The 20,857-nt window shown below is 35.4% G+C and overlaps 1 protein-coding gene across 1 annotated transcript; it reads right to left on the reverse strand.

Moving 5' to 3' along the window:
• Positions 1–6,051: 6,051 nt before the first annotated feature.
• LOC105042915 (NDR1/HIN1-like protein 1) lies at positions 6,052–7,047 on the reverse strand. The gene has a single exon (XM_073255157.1). It carries the CDS (start codon positions 7,002–7,004, stop codon positions 6,390–6,392), a length of 615 nt encoding a protein of 204 aa, XP_073111258.1. The 5' UTR covers positions 7,005–7,047; the 3' UTR covers positions 6,052–6,389.
• Between the last annotated feature and the right edge of the window lie 13,810 nt (positions 7,048–20,857).

Consider the following 20,857-nt stretch of genomic DNA (forward strand, 5'->3'; position numbering starts at 1 on the left):
AAATCGGCATATTGTATTCTTGAAAAGAAAAGATAAAAGTAAAGGCAAGAGATATCTTGTTGCAGTTGATAATTTTTAATTTGCATACTAAAACTCATAACTAAGTTTTAGAACATAGGGTCCTCGTTAGAAATGCAAAACCAAACATGGTTCTCTCTAGAAAGTAGACCCATATTCATTTTGCAGTTGGATAGACGCGCTCTTGGGACTTGTGATGTGGGTAATGGTGGCAACATATGAAGTATTTCAGCTTTTCAAACGATAAAAATGGAACAAAAATCATATGAGATAGGTATTAGAGAAAAAATTATGAGATGAGCTTCATCATTTGCCTGTTTCTCCTAATATTAATATTAAAGAAGGAACCTAAAAGTCAAAAACTCTTATTAATGGAGTCGTCTATCTCGTAATTAAAAATAAAAAGTATGATATTCTCTTGTTTTGTTTTGATAATATACATTTTATCAATACATACTATATGGTTAAGTGATACACACCAAACAAATTAATCATTAAACAAGTCAATACGTACTTTCAAATAAATCAATACATGATTTTTGGAATATGAAGTTCACTAATGTATAATATATGGTCGGATAATACATACTTAATAAATTAATTATCTAACAACCTAATACATACCTTCAAATAAATTGATATATAGTTTTCAAAATATTATATTCATCAGTACATATTATATGATATAGTGATATACACAATTACACAAATCGATTTTCTAATATATACTGCAAGCTCTTTAATACATATCTAGTAGTGATCCAATACATATATCTAAACAAATCAATACATAATTTTCAAAATATGAAGTTTATCGATACATAGTATATGATTAGATAATATATATCAGTAAATTAGTCATTTAATAATCTAATATACACCTTCAAACAAATTGATATATGATTTTTAGAATATTATATTCACCAGTATATACTATTTGGTACAGTAATATATACTCATCGACTTTCTAGTATATACTACAAGCTTTTTTGATATATACCTAGTAATGATCCAATATATAGCTCTAGATAAATGGATACATAGTTTTTAGAATATATTTTTTATTTAGAGATATGTATTAAAGTATTACTGGATATATATTAAGAAAGCTTGCAATATATGTCAGAAAATTGATTAGTATGTATCACCAGACCATGCAGTTTATACTGATAAATATAATATTTTAAAAATTATGTATTAATTTGCTTGAAGATATGTATTAGATTACTAGATGACTAATTTGCTAAGTTTGTATCATCTGATCGTATATTGTATATTAGTGAACTCCATATTCTAAAAACTGTGTATCAATTTATTTGAAGATGTGTATTAACTTGATAATTAATTTATTTAGTATTTATCATATGATGACATAGTATGTATTAGTAAACATATATGATGAAAATTAAGAAGAGAAAAAATATCTTCTTTTTTTTTTTAAATCATGGCATTGATGACTTCATTGATAGAAAAAATTTTGACTTTTATATTTATTTTTTAATATTGGTGTTAAAAAAAATGTGGCAAGCTATGAAGCCCACTTCATAAATTTTTCTTTAGTGCCTACTCCACATGATTTTTGCTCTAAAAAATGGGCTTATGAAGGTAGAAGATATAATATAAAGTCTTAAAGATAATTTTGGTACATCTTGCGTCCTAATCAATTCTAGAATTTTAGTCAAAACAGCCACTTGAACTTCAAAAAAACTTAAAATCTAAGGGTCTATTTAGATAGTTGGGTCCAAAATCCCAGAGGATTCATAGATTGGGACAATACAACCATCCAAATCATGTTGGACTAAGCTATATTAACACAAATCAAGAATATTTCTGGAGTCGGCCCATCCGAATCTCATAGGAAGAAAAAAAAATCCTCAATAGGTGATACTTAGTTTGACCTTGTTGAGTTGTCTCCCTATTTGATTCTCCTCTCACCTACTCTTACTTGTTTCAAAAGATTCATGACAAATCAGGGGGTTGGCAATAGAGATTTTTATCCCTTGTTGATAGAACCACCTTATTGCATATAATTTTGTAATCCTACATCCTTAAGAATCTTTGGAAGTTGAGCTGTTTTGCAATGGAAATTGTATTTAAAGCCTTTATTTGGAGATGTCCAATGGAGTAAGTTACATAGGCATATTTAGTTGTGGAGAGTTAGACTCCAAAATAGAAATAGGAATGAGTGACTCCCAATCTAATTATTTGATTTTGAGGAGTCTTATTCCTATTCTGATTCCAGAGAAAAATGAAATTACTCCAATTCTCTACAATTTAATCTTTACTCTCCTGTAGTATTTAAATCTCATTTTGATTCAAATTCCGATCATAAATTAGATATGTCAAAGAATATGATTATTCTGATTTTCATTCTAATCCATTCTGATTTTGATTCCGATCACGAACCAAACGCACCGTTGATTTCTTAGAATGAAATTTAACAACCAAATGAGTGCGGTGCACCTGGTTTATAAACCCTAAGGGATGGAAGGGGAGGCTCTAATGGGTAAAGCTACTTTTCAATTAATTTTGGAAGTAGTAACAAAGTTGATTCTGAATGGTTCTAAATGGGCCTATTGTCTGTTATTCCCATGTCCCCGGACTTCTCGACCGATAACAGTCCTTGAAGAGCTTGCAAGGAAAGAAACAAAATTGATTTAATGGTTCATCCTGGTTCAGCTCCTGCCATCAGGTTATGGCATGTGAAAGCCCTCTCGATAATTTGCGTCACTTTGACCAAGAACTGATGAATTTAAAACTAATAAATTGTCATGAATGATGGTAGCATATCAAATGATATCACTAACATATCTTACTCAATCACTACTAGAGGAGAGCCAAGAAACAGTATATAACAAGGCACTCATCTCCTGAATTGGTGGTTGTGTGGAACCTAAAGGCAAAAAGCAACTTCGTGGTGGGGAAAACTAAAGTGGACAAATTAAAGAACCTACACTGTTTCCTCCCAAGAGAAACTATGCCATTTCTTCAAACCCACAGGATCTCCATGTTCTTTTCTCTTTATGGTTGTTAAAAAGAATCCCAAGGCCGACAGATCCACGAGGTGTTTATGGAAACAGCCACCCGGGCTAGAGACAAAAGATTAAAAGTTGCCACGCTCAACTCATATCCCTCCTCAACTACCTCGGTCCCCCTCCTAGCAACAAGAATGTAGCAAGAACACGTAGAGATGAATCACTTGACTTCGACCCTTGGAGTCTCGTTTAAAATGAATCAATACATCTCGAAAATATCACCCGGTGCAATATCGGATACCATCTGAGATTTCTCGTTTGTTCTTTAAAGTTTGGAAACCGAAATGAAAAGTATGGTATAAATTTTTTAATTGTTAATGGAATAAGTATGGTATAATTCCAGAATAAGGAAGAAAAAGTCTTAATGCGTAAGAATAAAATGCTATCATCCTTACCTCATATAATATATATAGCGAAACTCCTATATAAAACCAAAGTGCAACTGAAAGCATTTTGGTTGCTTTTTTTACTAGGAGATAAATATGTTCATGTTAATGAAAGCGCTTTTGTGAATGAACGGGATGAATCGGGGCTTGTGTAATTATATATTGATGGGTCTCCTTCAAAATAGGATCATTTGGAATCATGGATAAAAAAGAAACCATTGACCTACAGCTATCTTTGTGTAACATGCAATCAAGGTTTATTCGCCTGACACCTAGATGTGACTCGCAAGGGATTAATTTGACTGCCTACCTCCTAATTTGGCTTGTTTTGTGATATACCATGAATCAAGACGGAGCCTTACCATCTTGATTTGTCTGCCATCATAAGTAGAGGTGGCGCACAATCGGATCACACCGGACCGTATGGATTGGGTTGGATATAAAATAAATCAAAAATTTGTCAACTCAAACCCGATTTGTTTATTAAATAAATAAAAAATCTAAATCATTGACAATAAGGTAAATCAAAGTGAAAGCTAAGCATTGCCACTCCTAATATTCTAAAATAAATTTATTAGTTATTGGACATTAAATTTTCATAACCAAGCCTTACTACCTCCATTAATCATTAAAGGTTACTTTCATAGTGTCGACCATCATAAGCAGAATATTTAATCATTTTCCGGAGCCTGGATGCGGTGTTTATAGCCGACGCTGAGCCTCCGACTTTAAACCCCAGCTAACCTGGGACTAAAGGACTTGGGTTTAAATTATTCTGAAGACCAAGGCAATATAATTAGAGCCGTAAACAGGACGTACAGGTTACCAATTATGGAACTCATGCGTTGGTAGAAGATTATATAATGGTAAGAAATGTCCAATATTTTTTTTTTTTTTTTGAAATGTGAAACGTCCATTAATTTGAAAGTACGGTTTTTATAGGCTTCGGATCTGCAGTTGGAATTTGCTAGCCACGGGCAAGCCTGGCTTTCCTCAGGCCATAGCCAGCTTGGGACCTGATGGGCAGGTTTCAAAAATGGATTTAGTTAGGCACAATCTGAAACATTTATCCGGAACTCAATCCAACTTTAGAGTGGGTTTCTTATTTGTCCAAGCCAGACTTTGATATCAATAGCCTATGCTCAATCTAAGCCCATAATTGGTATCAGCCTGACCCATGAAATTAATGTACAAACTTTTTTCAGGCGCATTTTGGGTTGATTGGGCCGGCCTTGCAAGCTCTAAGACCCTCCGATAGGGATAGGTCGGACGAGAAAAGACCTGAAGCAAGCCATGGAGTAGGCGCGAGGAGGAATGCAGGGAAAGCACCTCTTTCAAATGCAGAACCATATTCGTAATGAAAAGCTCATCAAGCAAATGATAGCAGGGAATATTTAGCTTTTCTTTTCTACGGAAAAGTATTTTAAGATTCTGCCGCTGAGGCCCCAGCACACGGCCTCTTTGTGTACCTCAGAGCATACCTAGAATGAGAATAAACCATTTGCTTTTTTTTGCTTTTTGATTAACTGCCAGAGGCAAAGTTAGTATTTTGGTAAAACTCTAATTTTCCATTTCTTGAACCAAAAGGGCTGTTGTTGCTGTCAAAACCCGACTTGATATGGATGAAGATATGATGGTAATTCTTCTGACTTATATTAAAAAAAAAAAAAAAAAAGGAGAGAGAGAGAGAGAGAATAGAGAGTCAAAGATTGATCGAGCGAGGGATCTTTCAATGCCTAAGTCAAATAGGACTCTAATGGAACAAGAGAGTTGAAGAAGGTCATGGCAGCGAAGCAGAGTAGAGGTACTTGTGATCTAAAATGAGGATGCCTACTTGGATCTTTTGGACTTGTTTATATAGAGGAGGCATGGTTCTATTGGGATTGGGCTCCAAAATCAGGGAAGGAGCTATAAAGAACATTCTTTGTCTGAATCCTCTAAATCACACAAAGTAATAGCCTTCCTAATCTTGATCTGCCTAGAATTTAAATTGTTTGAAATTGGTCTTCCTGCATGCCATATGCCAGGCTAACAATGGCATCAGATCTGGACTATAGCTATCTCTGGGCATCAAATCTAACCTACATTTGGTTGCATTTAAATAGTATCCGAACAAGACCATTGTTATGTTGTCAGTGATCGGAGGCGTACACACGAAGTTGTTTGAGTTTACAAGAGGATAGCAATAAATGGTCACTACATATCCAGGGATAATCTATACAAAACTAGAATTTACTCATTGTACGTGTGAGGGATAAGAGTTACATCTTTCGTGCCAAAAAAAAAAAAAAATTCTGCTTTTTTTGTACAAATCTACTATTGAATTATGCAATAGTTGCTTTGAAATTAGTGTAGATAGAGAAATTAATGAGTTTAGTATGCTTTAAGATCTATACATGTAGACCACAATCCAATAGTTGATATCACAAAAAAAATAGATAATTATTTCGCACAAAGAATACAATCCAAACTTATATATGAGTATATAATAATAGTAGATGAAGATGTAGGTAAATGAATAGCACATCAAAGCTAAAGAAATGGAGATGGAAATTATCGAGATGCCTTGTCTCTCGAGCCAATAATTCAAAGCCCACTAAACATACAATTCCCTCTAACGAACCATACACCTTAACACGGTTAATTGATCGCATTATAGCCATCAATAAAATTTCACCTTGGTCTCTTAGTAAATCATGCCAACATCATTGATGTACAAAAGATTTGAGAGAAAAAAAGACATGCAATCATTACAAACACGTTATAAAACATATAAGCAACAAACACGATAAAAAAAACTAATCGTTCAATCCAAAATTAAAGAAAAAGATAAAAAAAAGAAGAAATTTTCTACCCAAATAACAATCAATCCCAATAATTAACCCTTTCTCTCACCACCAATTAATTGAAACTCCATGCCATGCACGACCCTCAAAACCCCCGCAAGCACTCAGATATCAACATCACAGTAAGTCCTCACAAACCGAGTCGACCGCGCGAAATGCACCACCACCGGCGAGCAGTCGACCGTCATCACGTAGTGCCTCGTCTTGGCCAGCCCCACCTTGAACCTAATTCTCGCTCTCACCCTCACCTCCATCTCCACCACCCCCGCCGTCCGGTCGTGCTTAATATTATCCGCCACCGACGTCAACAGCGGCACCGACCTGGCCATAGGATCGACCTCGATGGTCGTCACGTTCCGGTGGCCCTGGTAGAACGGCGCCACCTCGGTGAAGGCCACCCTCTGGTCGGAGATCCACACCTCAACGTCGAAGGTGTCGTAGTACACCCCGACCCGGTGGTTGTGGTTGTCGGCACGTAGGGTGAGGTTGAAGCTTGCGTTCAGCTCATTGGCGCCGGTGAGGTTGAAGCCATGGACGCTGGCCTCGTCTACCGAGTACTCGAGCTTGGATGGTCGGACGACGAGCCAGAAGATGAGGATGGCGAGGCCGACGAGAATGAGGAAGACGATGGCAGCGATGGCGATGCATCGCAGGAGATTGGGAGGTCGGGAGCGCGGGTACAGCCGGGCCGGGTTGCTGCCGGTTTCAGGGCCGGGCATGGTGGCGGCGAGGGTGGTGGTGAGGGAGTTGTGAAAGAATTGGAGTGGGAATGGTTTTATATATAGAAAGAGTTGGATGCGATGTATAAAAGTTAAAGTTAATGAGGTGGTTACAGGCTGTATGAGATGAGGTGGCTCCGTGGTATGGATAATGAGATGATGGGGGGTGATTGTTCTTTATTCTTTTATATATGTTTGCGTTTTCTTTCTTTTGGTTGCTTTTGTTCTCTCCTGAGTGCCTTTGGTTTTGGAATCCTTCTTCCACACTCCAGGGATGTGGAACAAGGGAACTGTTTCTGGCTTTTTGGATTCATTTAAGGTCTGGAAGGTGCCTCCATCTTACAAGTAAATTTTTAGCAGACTTGATCATTTTAACTCGGGCTGGGACCAGCCACAGGCCTGTCCCCAAGAAATGCTTATTTAAGTACTCAGCTTGAGCTAAGTCTTAACTGATTCATTCCCCTTCCATGTTGCTCTAACAGTGGAGAGTTCAGGCTGGCTCAGCTTGTTTAGAACCTTGAACAGATCATCTAGCATCATCGTATTGTTGTCACGCACCACAAAATCCACCTATACTGATTCTACCTTTTTATTCTAGGATAAAAAAGCTTTTAATCTTTGGGAGAGTTTTGTCACTTACTACTAGCTAGGTCTGCATCTTTGGATTCCATTCTAGAGTTAACGCGATCGAGGACGACTAGGTAGGCAGCTCTTGAACTAATGCTACATGGCGGTAGATATAAGTAATCCCTTCCCCCAACTTTGTTCCAAGCATTTCATTGCCTTTTCAAGTCTTGCCTCCCAAGTATTCCGTACCATGCCGACAATTAAAATGGAGAGGAGTCTTGAGGGATTTGGATTATATCTTCCGCATAAAAGAATGATTGATCTTCTTTCGTACTATCGACCATTAGATTGTATTATGCACATCTCCCAAAGCAATCCAAACACTTTCATTCATCTACTGCACAGATCTCGAAATGACTCTGATATGATCCAATGGTGGATTCATGCGAAGGAAGGTGAATCCTTCTTCGGTGCAACGGGCACTACCGTTGTCCGGTCCTGAGAATAAAGCATATGAGGAGGTGTCTGTAGGATAAAATACACATCTCTTACCACTTTCCAGCTCTTAACCGGACATTTTCTTCGGAAACGAAGCCACTCCTCAACCATTAAATGCCACAAAAAGTAGGTTCCATGTCGGCGCAAAGCTGCCATGTGGGCTCACAAATTGAGCCAGCCATGGGCTCCCAAGGTGAGGGCAGAAGAGAAATTCTTTGTGCATGGCACGTGGCGTAAAAAATCAAACCCAACGTGGAGTGTATTATTTTTTTTGATTGACCTATATAATCATTATTTTTTAATTATAAATTAAATTTTTTATTTAAAAAATTTATATAATAAAAATATTTTTATTTTTTTAAAAAAATTATGAAATAATATAGTTCAGGATGCCATAACATGACCTTAAATATCATAATATGAGAGAGGTATTTTTGTCCAACCACTTTCCAACGCGTTTTAATGCCTGCAGATCGGCCTTTTCATTTAAAAATTTTGAATGATAAAAATGCTCCTATTCTTTAAAAAAAATTATGAATTCGTATATATTATGGATGCAGGATGTCATATAATGTCAAAATTTTTTCAAAAGACAGAGATATTTTAGTCATATAAAATTTTTAAACGAAAAAGCCAACCTGCAGACATTAAATGTATATTGAAAAGTGGTGACTATAAAGATCAATCGAATAAGATGGTGTACACAACGTCGGATTTTCTACACCACCCATGATGCACAAAAGACTTTGCGAGGGCAAAATGGCTTTAAGTCGGGGAAAACTTTGAAGCGATAGGCCTTAGCCTAAAGCAAGAGACATGACTCTCTTGGGCCAGTCGACCACACTGGGGAAGATGCCTTACACGATCGGATCGGGGCTCCATCTTCTGCGTGAAAGGATGATTCACCTTCCTCCGTGCAAATCCACCATCAGACCACTGATAGCACAGATCTCAAAGCTCTCAGATTCCATCATCCATCTGCTCCCATGGATGATCCAACGCTAAATTCGTGTAAAGAAAGGCGAATCCTTCGATCGAAAGATGCATCCCAACACTTCGTGGCCATCGGATGATGTGTGATAACAGCATGCTCCGAAGCTAATATTTCTATCCAAAGTCTACTTTGGCAACTTGTTCCATTCCTTTCTAAAGATCGAGAATAATGGATGTATATCATTATCTTTTCTATGGAACAATAGCAAAAATGATATAAAATATTTTAAAGAAATGATGCAACAAATATCTGTATTAAGACCGTTAGATAAGCACCTTTCCAAATTCAAATATAAATTCTCCACTTGAAGAAGGGTGCAATCATTATACCGTAGCTCAGTTTGCATTGATACTGCTCAAGTTTTAAGTTCTCATGCATGCTTTCTATATAACGGAATTTTGTTTTGTCCTCGCGGTTCTGTTTCCAATAAAAGATACAGAATATAATTTCTTGTTGATGGTCATGAAATATTTTACCTATGAAGTCTTCTGACATCTGTCAGAATTGTACTATTGCTGCAATTTACACAACTCCTTGTCTTATGTTAGGTGATACTCATATGCAGTGACTATATACTTACACCACAAGAACTATTTGCAGCCAATTTTTTGTAAGAATTTTTTTTTTAAAATTTTTTTATATATTTTTTAAATATTTAAATTTATATAAATATTTTTTTAAAATTGATATCCATATATATATTCTCATAAAATATTTTTTTTACATATATACCCATATCATCTAATATCATTAAAAATTAACGTTTTAAAATTAAAATGACTAAACTATACTTATGGATAGATGTGCAAATATATATATATATATATATATATATATATATATATATATATATATATATATATATATATATATATATATATATGCAAATAGCAATTTTATGAAGGTATTCATGCAAATTTAAATATATGGAAGGATATACATACAAAAAATCCTTAACATAAATACATCTTTTTTAGTTTGTTAATTCTTTCCTTATTCTAATAGAAAAAAAATTAATATATATAACTAAAATAATAAATTTACTTAATCTATTAATTTATATAGATAAAATAATCTTTTTATTAAATAATAGATCAAAATTATTTTATTTAAAAAATAAACAGATCGTAACCATCCATATTTTCTCTAATGTATAATAAATGCTTCTAAAAAAAGTATCTAAACCTAATATTAGATGAATAGCTTGTACATTTACATCAAATGGACATATTTATAGATTTGGACATTATGTAATAATAAGAATTTATAATTTTATTATATTTTATTTTAAAATTTTTATCAAAAATATCTTTATGGAATATATAAAATATATCATGCTGTTATAAGATAGATATAATCATCCCATCTTGCATAAAAATAAAATAAAATATAATATTTTAATATATAAAATATTATATAATATCGTCATCGTATTATTATATTATGTAAATATTACTACATTGTAGAGTAAGAGGATCTGAATCCATCAAGATAAAATAAATAAAAATTAAATTAAATTTTTTGCATGTCTATCCTTCTAAGTATTCAAATTTGTATAAATATCCTCATAAAATTATTGTTTATATATATACCCTTATAATTTTTTTTTGCACATCTACCCATAAAGATATTTTAGTCAATTAAATTTTAAACCATTAATTTTTTAGCGATGTTAAATGATGTGGGTACATATACAAAAAAATAAGAAAAAAGAAGAATATACATACAAAACCAAGTATTTTATGAGGGTATACATATCAATATCAATTTTGAAAGGATATTCATGTAAATTTGAATATTTAGAAGGATATACATACAAAAAATCTTATTTTTTATCTTCTATTGCCAATCTAGGATATCTCTTTAGTTTATGATGACGGGAATGATGACTGATCAAGTTTTATTATTTTTAGTATTGGAAATACATAATATAAATTTATTTCTCACGACAACCGATTACGATCCAATCAAACTAACAATTGAAATTTATTATCAAGTTAATATTAAATTCAACTAAAATCTTCGAAAACAACTTGTTCAGAGGCGTGCTATGCACTATCCTAATATGATTTTCGACCATTGTGTAGGATCAACTTCAAGAACTCCATCCTAAAATATAATCAAAGACCTCTCCTACAGGTCCGACCGTAGAGAGGATGATAGAGTTCAACTCAATAGTTAAAAGTGATGAAAAACAAAAAAATAGATTAAGAAAGAACTTGATAGAAGAGATTTAAAATAGAATACGATAGCTTAGGAGAATATAAAGCAAGATTTTTGTTATTTTTTCTGATCTTTATCGAAGACCTAATTTATAGGCCTAAGAATTAGCTGTTTGGGCTAATCTAACATTAAATAGAAATATTTAATAGAGTAATGGATAAAAATTAATGAGCAAAAATATTAATCGGATGATTAACATTAAGCAATATTTATCGTATTAATTTGTAAAGAAATAAGGAAAACAGTCATGTTCATTAAAGGAAAAAAAAAACGACAAAGCCACACACATGCATAAGAGGTGTGGCCCAAAATTTCTAAATTTTTGATAAAATTTAAGAAAAGAGTTTTTATTATAAATCCCTTTTCAAGTTTTCTCCAATCCCATATGGTACTAAACAAATTCAAGTTTAGAAATTGGTTGGTGGAGGGAATTTTAAGTTTTCTAATACCCTCCAAAACACCAACATTTAGCCTCTTACTTGTTACCATGTGGCATGAGAAGAATATATATGGTTGTGATTTGTGATGGGGATCTGCTCAATATATATATATTTTTTTGGGTAAAAGGATAAGCCTTTCATTTAAAGCAAGAACTGTGGCAATACAAATATAAAAGAGGCCTGCAAAACATGAACAACGAGCAGACTGAAGAAAGCAATGATGTATTATAAGATAGAATGTGAAAAGGAGGTGTTGAGAAATAGTTTTGGCTAAAAGCTATACCGAACAACAAGTATGTCACTATAATAAGGAAGAGAAGCTGTGTACATATACGAACAGAAGAAATCTCCACCCAAAACGGAAAATACAACTGAAATGAAGCAATCTCATCTCCAAGAGACTTAAGAATCTGTTGCTGTGTAGAGCAGGAGATACTTAATTTTTGGACCGACATTATAGCAAGCAGATTGAGACATCCGAATATTGAAGTTGAGACCCGGAAGAAGGTAAAACAGTGAATGATGATGATGATGATGATGATGTAATGTAAGAGTAGAAGAAAAATATCCACAGCACGACTGTGCCTTCTTACTTGAAGCTTTGTATTGCAGTAGAGCAACCATTGCAAAGCATGATGTAGTATATTAAAATCAAGCAAACAAGCCCACTGAGTGAAAAACCATATGATCTTAAAAGTTGTCAGCAGGCTATTGGAGAAATAAATGGAACCCGTCATTGATAATGGCAGAAGAAAAAACAACCAATCCAGAGATACTGACAAATTGATTGAGCACATTAACTTTAAAATGATAACTCTTGATGTGCTAAGAAAGATCACTAGAACCGCTTTGCATCATAACACCAGTACTTGAACTGGCACCGATAATACTAGAAGCCAACTGCTGATAAGTATCCAAAAGAAGGCACACATAAGTACGGCAATCGATTCCTAAGGGCCAACAACCTGTGGATGAAGAAATGAATAGCATAGTATTGTTGCTGAGAGAATAAAATACGGCCAAGTATAGATCAGTTCGTGATCATGTTGTGGAAGTAACAAGATAGATGATATTTTAACTGGAGAAAGCACAGAAGAGTGTGAGTCCCGGAACCTGCAACTATGAACAAACAGGATTAGTAGCAATTTTTTTTTTAAATTTTTTTCCTTTTTTTTTTTCTTATATTTTCCTCCACATACAACAAAATTTTTTTATACTCTCATACTGTGCAGCAAAGTGCATCTGTAAAAATATCATTTGCAGACAATCATATGAAGATAGCTTTATGACTTTGGTGCAAGATCATAATTGAGATGCAGTTTCACAGAAATAATAGAAAGCATTTACCAATAGATCACACACCATAGAATCAAGACTCTGTTGAGGCACAATCGTTATATGGAAACCATGAAATTTAACGGCATAGCACTAAAGCATGACCACCATTTTGTAGACATCCTCCTCAAGGAGAGAACAACAACCAGAGTTGAAATATGAAAGAAGTGTTAACAGGCCACCATGATTTCTCAAAAGTCCACACAAGTCAGTGTTTAAGAAATAAGCCAAGTGATAATCGCAGCATCTAGCAGATACGGTGGTCGAGCAAAAGAAGTCTTTCTTTTACTTTCTGTACATAGATACTGCCTACCTTTCCGCTCATACTCTTCAATTTTAAACACTCTCTCCACCTGCTTTTTATATTTTATGATCATCCCACTCTCGCTGTTTTTTCCTTCTTTCTTTCCTGCTTTTGTTTTTGTCCCTTCACCACCTTGATATGCAATCTCCCTCACATACCCATTCCTATTTTTCTTTGTCTCCACCCTATTTTTTCCTTATACAAGTACCTATCATCCATACCTTGCCTGTTTTGAGAGTAATGAGTGGGATGACAAGAAAAGGTGGACCAGTCATGTGACATGGCATAACAATTCCATTGATACGCATGACAGGAAAATTAAGCATATAGCCGATCATCTCTCTTTCATCAAAATCTGGGGTTAGATCAACTCCCGTAATAGCACTACAAACCTACAGATACAAAGTTATAGAGAAAGTTATAATTTGATTACTGAAAATAATATGTTTGTTGAAACCTCTCCTTGTGTAAATATGCCTTTCTTGTAATATGCAGTGTCAAGTCTTTTTTCTGTTCTTCTGCCACGTTTTGTATCTCATTTGATCCTACATCAACATCATTACATGTTGCATTAGAATGAGTTTAGAATTACCAAAATTAATAATTAAAATACCTATAAGGAGGAGAAATAAATGCCAGTCTGATTGATAGAAATGCAGTAGTATATTCTGCAGTGGGGTGCTATGAAAAGAACTATGACCGAGAATCCATCTCTACAAAATATAGCGATAGGTATGCAGTTTCAATCCTCTAAACTTCTCTGGTATACTGAATACCATACGCATCAGCTTGAATTAGACATCTGTACCTAAAATGTTCAACGGACTCAGAGGGCCCAAGAAAATCCTCATGCAACGTTTATTAGCCAAAAAATCTATAACTTGATTGGTTTCTCTAAAAGTATGCGAGATTTTATGAAATAACCTCAAGCTTTTTCACTGATATAAATCCTTTATCTGAGGGATATGATAAATCTTTTCATAAATGTGACTATTTAACCAAGATATCACTGTAGCCGAATCCCCCTCCAACCAAATTTTAGATGCATGTAATTTCGATATTGCAATCTTAACCCCATACTATGCCGCCTTAAGCTCCGCCATGAAAATTGAGCAAGGGGAGATAAGCTTACCTCCAACACATAGTACAACTATCTCATGATTTCGAATGACAAATCCGACCTCCGTATTGTCTGCATTAACCGATGCATCAAAATTTATTTTTATGACTCCTTTGGGAGGGGTTAGCCAAGATACCAGTTGAGCATGATAGAAGGACGACTCCTTCTATAATTGGCTACTCCAGTACGGACATGGGGCCTCCAAGCTATTTGCGAGTAAACTTATATTTATTTTAAAAAAAGTCCAGAGCTCATGTGAAAGCTATGATGTAGATATATAAGAATTATTAAAGATCCGCTCATTTCGGACCCACCACAGCAACCAAGCTGCATACGCTATGAGTGATTTCTGTTCATTCCCTACCCTGATATTGGAAAGCTGTTCGCTCTATACCAACAAAAAATTAAAATAGAGATTCAGCCCATAGATGCAACTTATCTGCTGCCAAAAATTCGTGCAAAGTCACAATGTATGATCACATAAGCACAATTCTTAATTTGATCCAGGCATAGATCGTAAAACTGGGTGTTTGTAGCAATAATATTATAGTATGCCAGCAAAACTCTGCACTGAAGTCTATCCCACACGAGCTTTCAGAGAAATATTTTAACTTTTGGGGCACCTTTAATGCCTAAATCCACCCAGAGTCCACCTGCATTGGATGACAATAGTTAGGAATGGTCAGACCTTTAATATCTTGTAGAGATACCTGCAAGTGTTTAGATGAAGCCCAGACAAATTTATCTGGCCATGCACCCTGGGCCAGAAATAGTACTAATTAGATTGACTAGATCAGTTGAAAAAATTAAAGAGAGATAGTATAAATCCCAACATCTATCAGCCTTATTAAAATGCGACATTTGTAAGTGGAGATTTAAGTTGTCTATGTTTATGTAAGTTGGCCAGAATATGATGAGAATATTTGTAATCCAAGGTTATTTATAAACATTAATTAAATCACCTGATCCAACCAACCATTGGAACTGAAATTTAATGTGAGATCCAACCTCCGAGATTTTCCTCCAAATAATGAAAGAACCACTATGACATAAATAATCAAACCAAGTTCCATAAAAATGATATTTTGCACTAACAATTTGAGCCCACAAGGAAGAAGGTTGCAAGGTCACCTGAGTAGCAAGTTTATATAAACACAGCAACTTACGGTGAGTTAATTGTTGGAATCCAAAACCTCCTTTAGCTTTAAGCGTGCAGACTTTCTTCCAAGCAATAGAATGAAAAGCTTGTCCATCCATAGAATGTTTCCAAAAAAAGGCTCTAATCTTCTTCTCAATTCGTCAAAGAATTGATAAAGGAACATGTGTTGAGGAAAGAGCATAAAGAGGAATAGCATACAAAACTTATTGTATCAAACAGATCCTTCCCGTGAGAGATAGCACCCGCCATTTCCATGCGGCCATTCCATTTGAGATTTTTGTAAGAAGAAATTGATAATCAGCAGTGGATGTCTTACTCAACAATGGAACTCCTAAATATTGTCAGTTCATTCTTTTTTTGTAATATGGAGTAGTTTCCTTATCTGATGTCTGACCACATGATTTGTATCTGATGAAAACATAATATCAGATTTAGTACTATTAATAGATTGGCCAAAATTAGTGGTATAAGCAGTTAATACAGCTAATAGTGAAATTGCATCTCTTAGAGAGGCACAGACCATCAATAAACAATTGTCCGCATAAAAATATGGGATATTTTAGGACCTCTCCGAACTTTGTACCCATAAAGAAGATGCATTTGTATCGCCATGTGAAGAAAGTTTAAGAAAATTTAAGAACAAATAATAAAAAGGTACAGTAATAGCGGATATCTTTGTCTAAGACCTCTAGTAGCCGTGCAAGGAGTGGTCTCAACTCCTTTAAAAAGTAAGATGAATTGGGGATTGTAAATACAGCTCTGAATCCAAGAAACAAACTGCTCAGGAAAACCCATCTGGTTTAAGATTTTGAGAGAAACGGCCAGTGGATCATATCATAGGCTTTTTTTATATTTAATTTGATCATCATAAGCTTCTTAGAATGAGCAGCCATAGTGAGAGAATGTATAATTTCCTATCCTAGTAGAAGATTTTTCGTAATCTTTTTGATTAGAAACAAAGGCTTCCTGCTCCTTTGAAATAATGTCAGATAAAATAAGTTTTAGCTTGTCAACTAGCATTTTTATAATAATCTTGTACACCATGTTACAAAGGCTGATAGGGCGATAACCATTTAGAACCTGAGGATTATCTTTTTTTTGAAATTAGAGTGATATAAGTTTTTGTCCAAGAGACAGAAGCGAAGAAAAAATAAACATCATTCATAATATCAGCTTTGATAGTAGTCCAAAATTTATGAAAAAAACAAGCAGAAAAATCATTTGGACCTAGGGCCTTATCCGGATCAATGCTCATTATGGTAGATTCAATTTCTTCTTCAGTGACCGACTGGATTAAGGAAGAGCTTTGAATCGAAGATAGGGTCGGTGTAGCAATAGGAAGGTCCATCTGAGGGATCTCATCATTCACCTTTCATCGATCACGAAAGTGATCAAGCAACATCTCTTGAATGATCGAGGGATTGTTAATAATTTCTCCTTGAGGGGAATATAAAACATGCACATAATTTTTTCTTCTACGGAGAATGGTGAAACAATGAAAAAAAATTTGAATTACAATCACCCTCCTTAAGCCAGGTGATCTGGGACTTTTGGCGCCACATGAGCTCAATGCGATGTAAAATCTGGTTATAGTCTCGAAGGTTGGATAACAGGATATGATGAAGATTAGAAGGTAGGCATCCAATTTGAGATTTCTTAAGTTGCAAATCATAGATACTGTTGTATAATTGCCCAGCATGGGTGTTCAGATTGCTGATAGAATATTTTCAAGAATTTAAAGCATGACGAACCTTATTTAAAAGCAAGAAAATTATTTTCGTAGGAGAATGATTGTCCAAGCCAATCCAAGCACGGTGGATCACCTCAAAGCCACTTTTGGGTAAGTCAACCAGAATTTTTCAAAGTGAAAAATGCGAGATCCTCTATTGATTTTCTCAGTAATATGAGGAAGAAGGGGACAATAGTCTAAAGCAAATCAAGCCAGATGAGTAATAGAGGATTTCGGATATAAGTTTAATCAAGAGTTGAGGCAAAGACTCGATCAATCCGCTCTCAAATTCTAGTAGCACCTTGATGATTATTACACCAGGTATAAGATGGGCCCGAAAAATCAAGATCAATAAAGCTAGTAGATCGAAGAAAAGTAGAAACTCTCTAGTATCCTAATTAACAAGAAAAGTTTTTTCTTCTTTTTTATCAAAAGCATTAATAATACAGTTAAAATCTCCCACTAAAAGCAAAGGAACTGGAAGCATTAGCACATTCTGAACCTGAGACCAAATGATCCATCTTTAAAAGACATTAGTGCTGGCATAAACTACTCCTAAAATCCATGTCGGGCCATGATTTAGAGAGATAACTCCAAAAGCAACTTGCCTATCAAGATGGTAAAAATCTATAAGTCCTAAAACCTTCTTCCAAATAATGACAATTCCTCCTGATAACCCAACTGCAGGAACCATGAAAATGTTCCATGCCTGATCAAAAAACCTACGAATCCGGTTGACAACAGACTCTTCTAAATGAGTTTCCAAAAAACACATCATATTTATATTATATTGTCTTAATAGAGTTTTAACATAATTTGTAAAAGGGGACTTAGCTGCACCCCTACAATTCCATACTACCATCTTTATTCTGGAGGTTTGCATTACTGATCTTTTACACAAATGTTAGCCACACATTGAGCCTCAGGGTTTGCTATTTCTCCTATAACCACAGGAACATTGACAAGAGAACTAGAGACAATATTACCATGAAGGGCTGATTGAAGGTCGCGACATACTCCCTCATGGTAAGACACAGTCAGCTGTTCACAAGGTGCTGTCAGCCTATTCTCCATTTTATGCACTTCCACTGGAACTTCCTCCACTATCTTTTGATCCTTAGACATTTTAGAAGTAGCATCAGAGATTGGTTTCTATACTTTGATGATGGTTGATTCATTTTTAAGTACCATCGAACTAGAGGCCCCCTTAGCTATCTCATCACCTTCATTTGAATTATTCACTAACATTTATGCTTGCGGCGGAGATGAAGATGATGATCGAGTGTGCTGTTTTTTTGGAGATCTCTTGCATTTTTCCATTGAACTTTCTATCTTGTTTGGAGAAGCACTAAAAATCATCATGTCCATACTTTCTATATTCGCTGCCGTTTGCTCTTCTCCATTACTTTCCAGCAATAATGGAGAAAACTTAGACAAGGTTTGAACTTTCATTGATGCAGTTACTTCCTCTAACATATGGCCACGCCTCACTGGCTTCTTTGGTTGAAGCCATTCAGGGGCAGGTCTTTCACCAACAGGAGCAGAATTTGGAGTGTCTTTTTTGAAGTTAAGTTGAAGCATTGGAGTAACTGGCACCCACACTTTTTTGATCCAAGGTCCATATATGCCATCTTCATTTTTATCCATAAATGAATAGTCACGGGTATCTAAAGTTACCCCAATATGTGTATAATTGTAACATATGTCTAGTAGCTCTTCATAAGAGAATTGTTGTCAAATCACCTCATCATGTATTTTGATTCGAGCTCCTGGGCAAACAAGTTGAGAGGCATCTAACAAAACACATACCCTTGCGTAACCCAATCTAGAGGAATTTAGTATCCATTCATTCAGAAACATGGGAGTACTGGTTTGGGAAGCAATTTTTAGAATTTTGCTTTCTTCTCACTGCTCCAGAGGTAGATCCGAGAGATGGAGCCACACTCGGAGCTGATTTACCATATCCCTCCTTGATCTGAATTTTAGTCTCCATGGCTTCAGGGCAAGCAGTTGTCCAGCTAGGGACCAAGGGCCTTTAGTTAGAATCTGACCTTTTGCCTCATTCGAAGTGCACTAGAACAATAGCAGTCCCTTGGACATCACAAACACATGAAATTCTCTTTGTAGATTCTAACGTATCCGCATTTCTTTTTCCACATATTCAATAGAAAATCTCCTATCGAAAAACTTACCTATCAAAGCCGTATTAAGCCGTTGCGAAGCCGATTTGATTTCATCTTCTGAGAACAAGATGACCTTAGAGAACCTCTGCTCCAGTTGTTCGATTTGAGCCTTCGTGGTTCTTGTCATCTCCTATTGAATTTTTTTTTGTTCCTGAACCACTTGAAACCATTTTCGGTTTGGATCTACCGAAAGATTCATCAGCGACGATGCATTCTCGGTCCTCTTGCGCATCGGTGTAGGAGCAGTCCTTGAAGGTGAAGAAGATGCTCCCGAAAGAGAAGCACCTTCTCCGAACATAGCAGAAGAACTCCCCTGAAGAGGCACCACCTTCACTTGTCAGATCTTTCTCTGAGCATATGCAGTCATGTGAGAACCAATGTCAACCTTTTCTTTCCCCTTTTGAGCACTCTTAACCTTCACCAAAGCTAAATCACCACCTCCATCTCAGTTGTCTAAGCTCCGATGAGCGTTCAGCAGCTCTCCTTTGTCGGTAGAAGAGCCTTTTCTCGCAGTCGAATATATAGATAGGATTGATCTGGATGGATCGCAGTCCATGGATGTGCGAAGCCCACTGATCAGAGATGGTTGGCCAAATCTTAACCTTAAAATGATGAAGAAGAAGCAAAAGAGGGCTAACCAATCATTGGAGTTTCTCTCTCTTATTTTTTCTCACTTTCTAACGAACGCAAGTCTCAGATCTGCTCAATATTTATTGCTTCTTCTCTTGCCACTCCATTCGAATTAAGAGATTTAAAGATAAACCAAGAAAAAAGAAGCATGAGAAGTCAAAATCTTTGTTTGGCTAAGGGAGAAGAAAAATAGAGTTACAACCTATCCTTTTAATAGTTAAATGAGTTAAAAAGAAAAGATATTTTAATCTTTTTTTAATCCCTTCAAGTTTAAAGTGGAGAGACTTGGTGATGGAAGATATACACTTTCATTTCTTTTTTGTTTTTTTTTGACTTTCAAAGTTCTCTTCTTCCTCTTATTCCCCTTTTCTTGTGTCCTTAGCTTTGGTGCAAGGTCCAAAAGAGGGAAATATATCTATTCTAAAATTCATTTTTATAAAAACTGTATTTATTAGGGATTTATGGTTGCATGCCTTGTGCGGAGCATATGACAATGATGAAATATGTTTGCACAATGAGGAGCATATGCCTTGTGCGGAGTATTAATCAACTCTATACAATGAACCATTGGGACTTATGAATGGTTTATGGTCAGTGAAAGGGAATAATGAAATGTCAAAAGCCTATCATGTGAAGTTGTTATGCTCTACTACTTAAGCCCGAAGCTTTAT

This window comes from Elaeis guineensis, chromosome 4 (genome assembly GCF_000442705.2).
Source record: "Elaeis guineensis isolate ETL-2024a chromosome 4, EG11, whole genome shotgun sequence".
NCBI classification, from domain to species: Eukaryota; Viridiplantae; Streptophyta; class Magnoliopsida; order Arecales; family Arecaceae; genus Elaeis; species Elaeis guineensis.

Excerpts from the sequence above, each read along its gene's own strand:
- LOC105042915 (XM_073255157.1), bottom strand. The coding sequence starts at position 7,004 with ATGCCCGGCCCTGAAACCGGCAGCAACCCGGCCCGGCTGTACCCGCGC.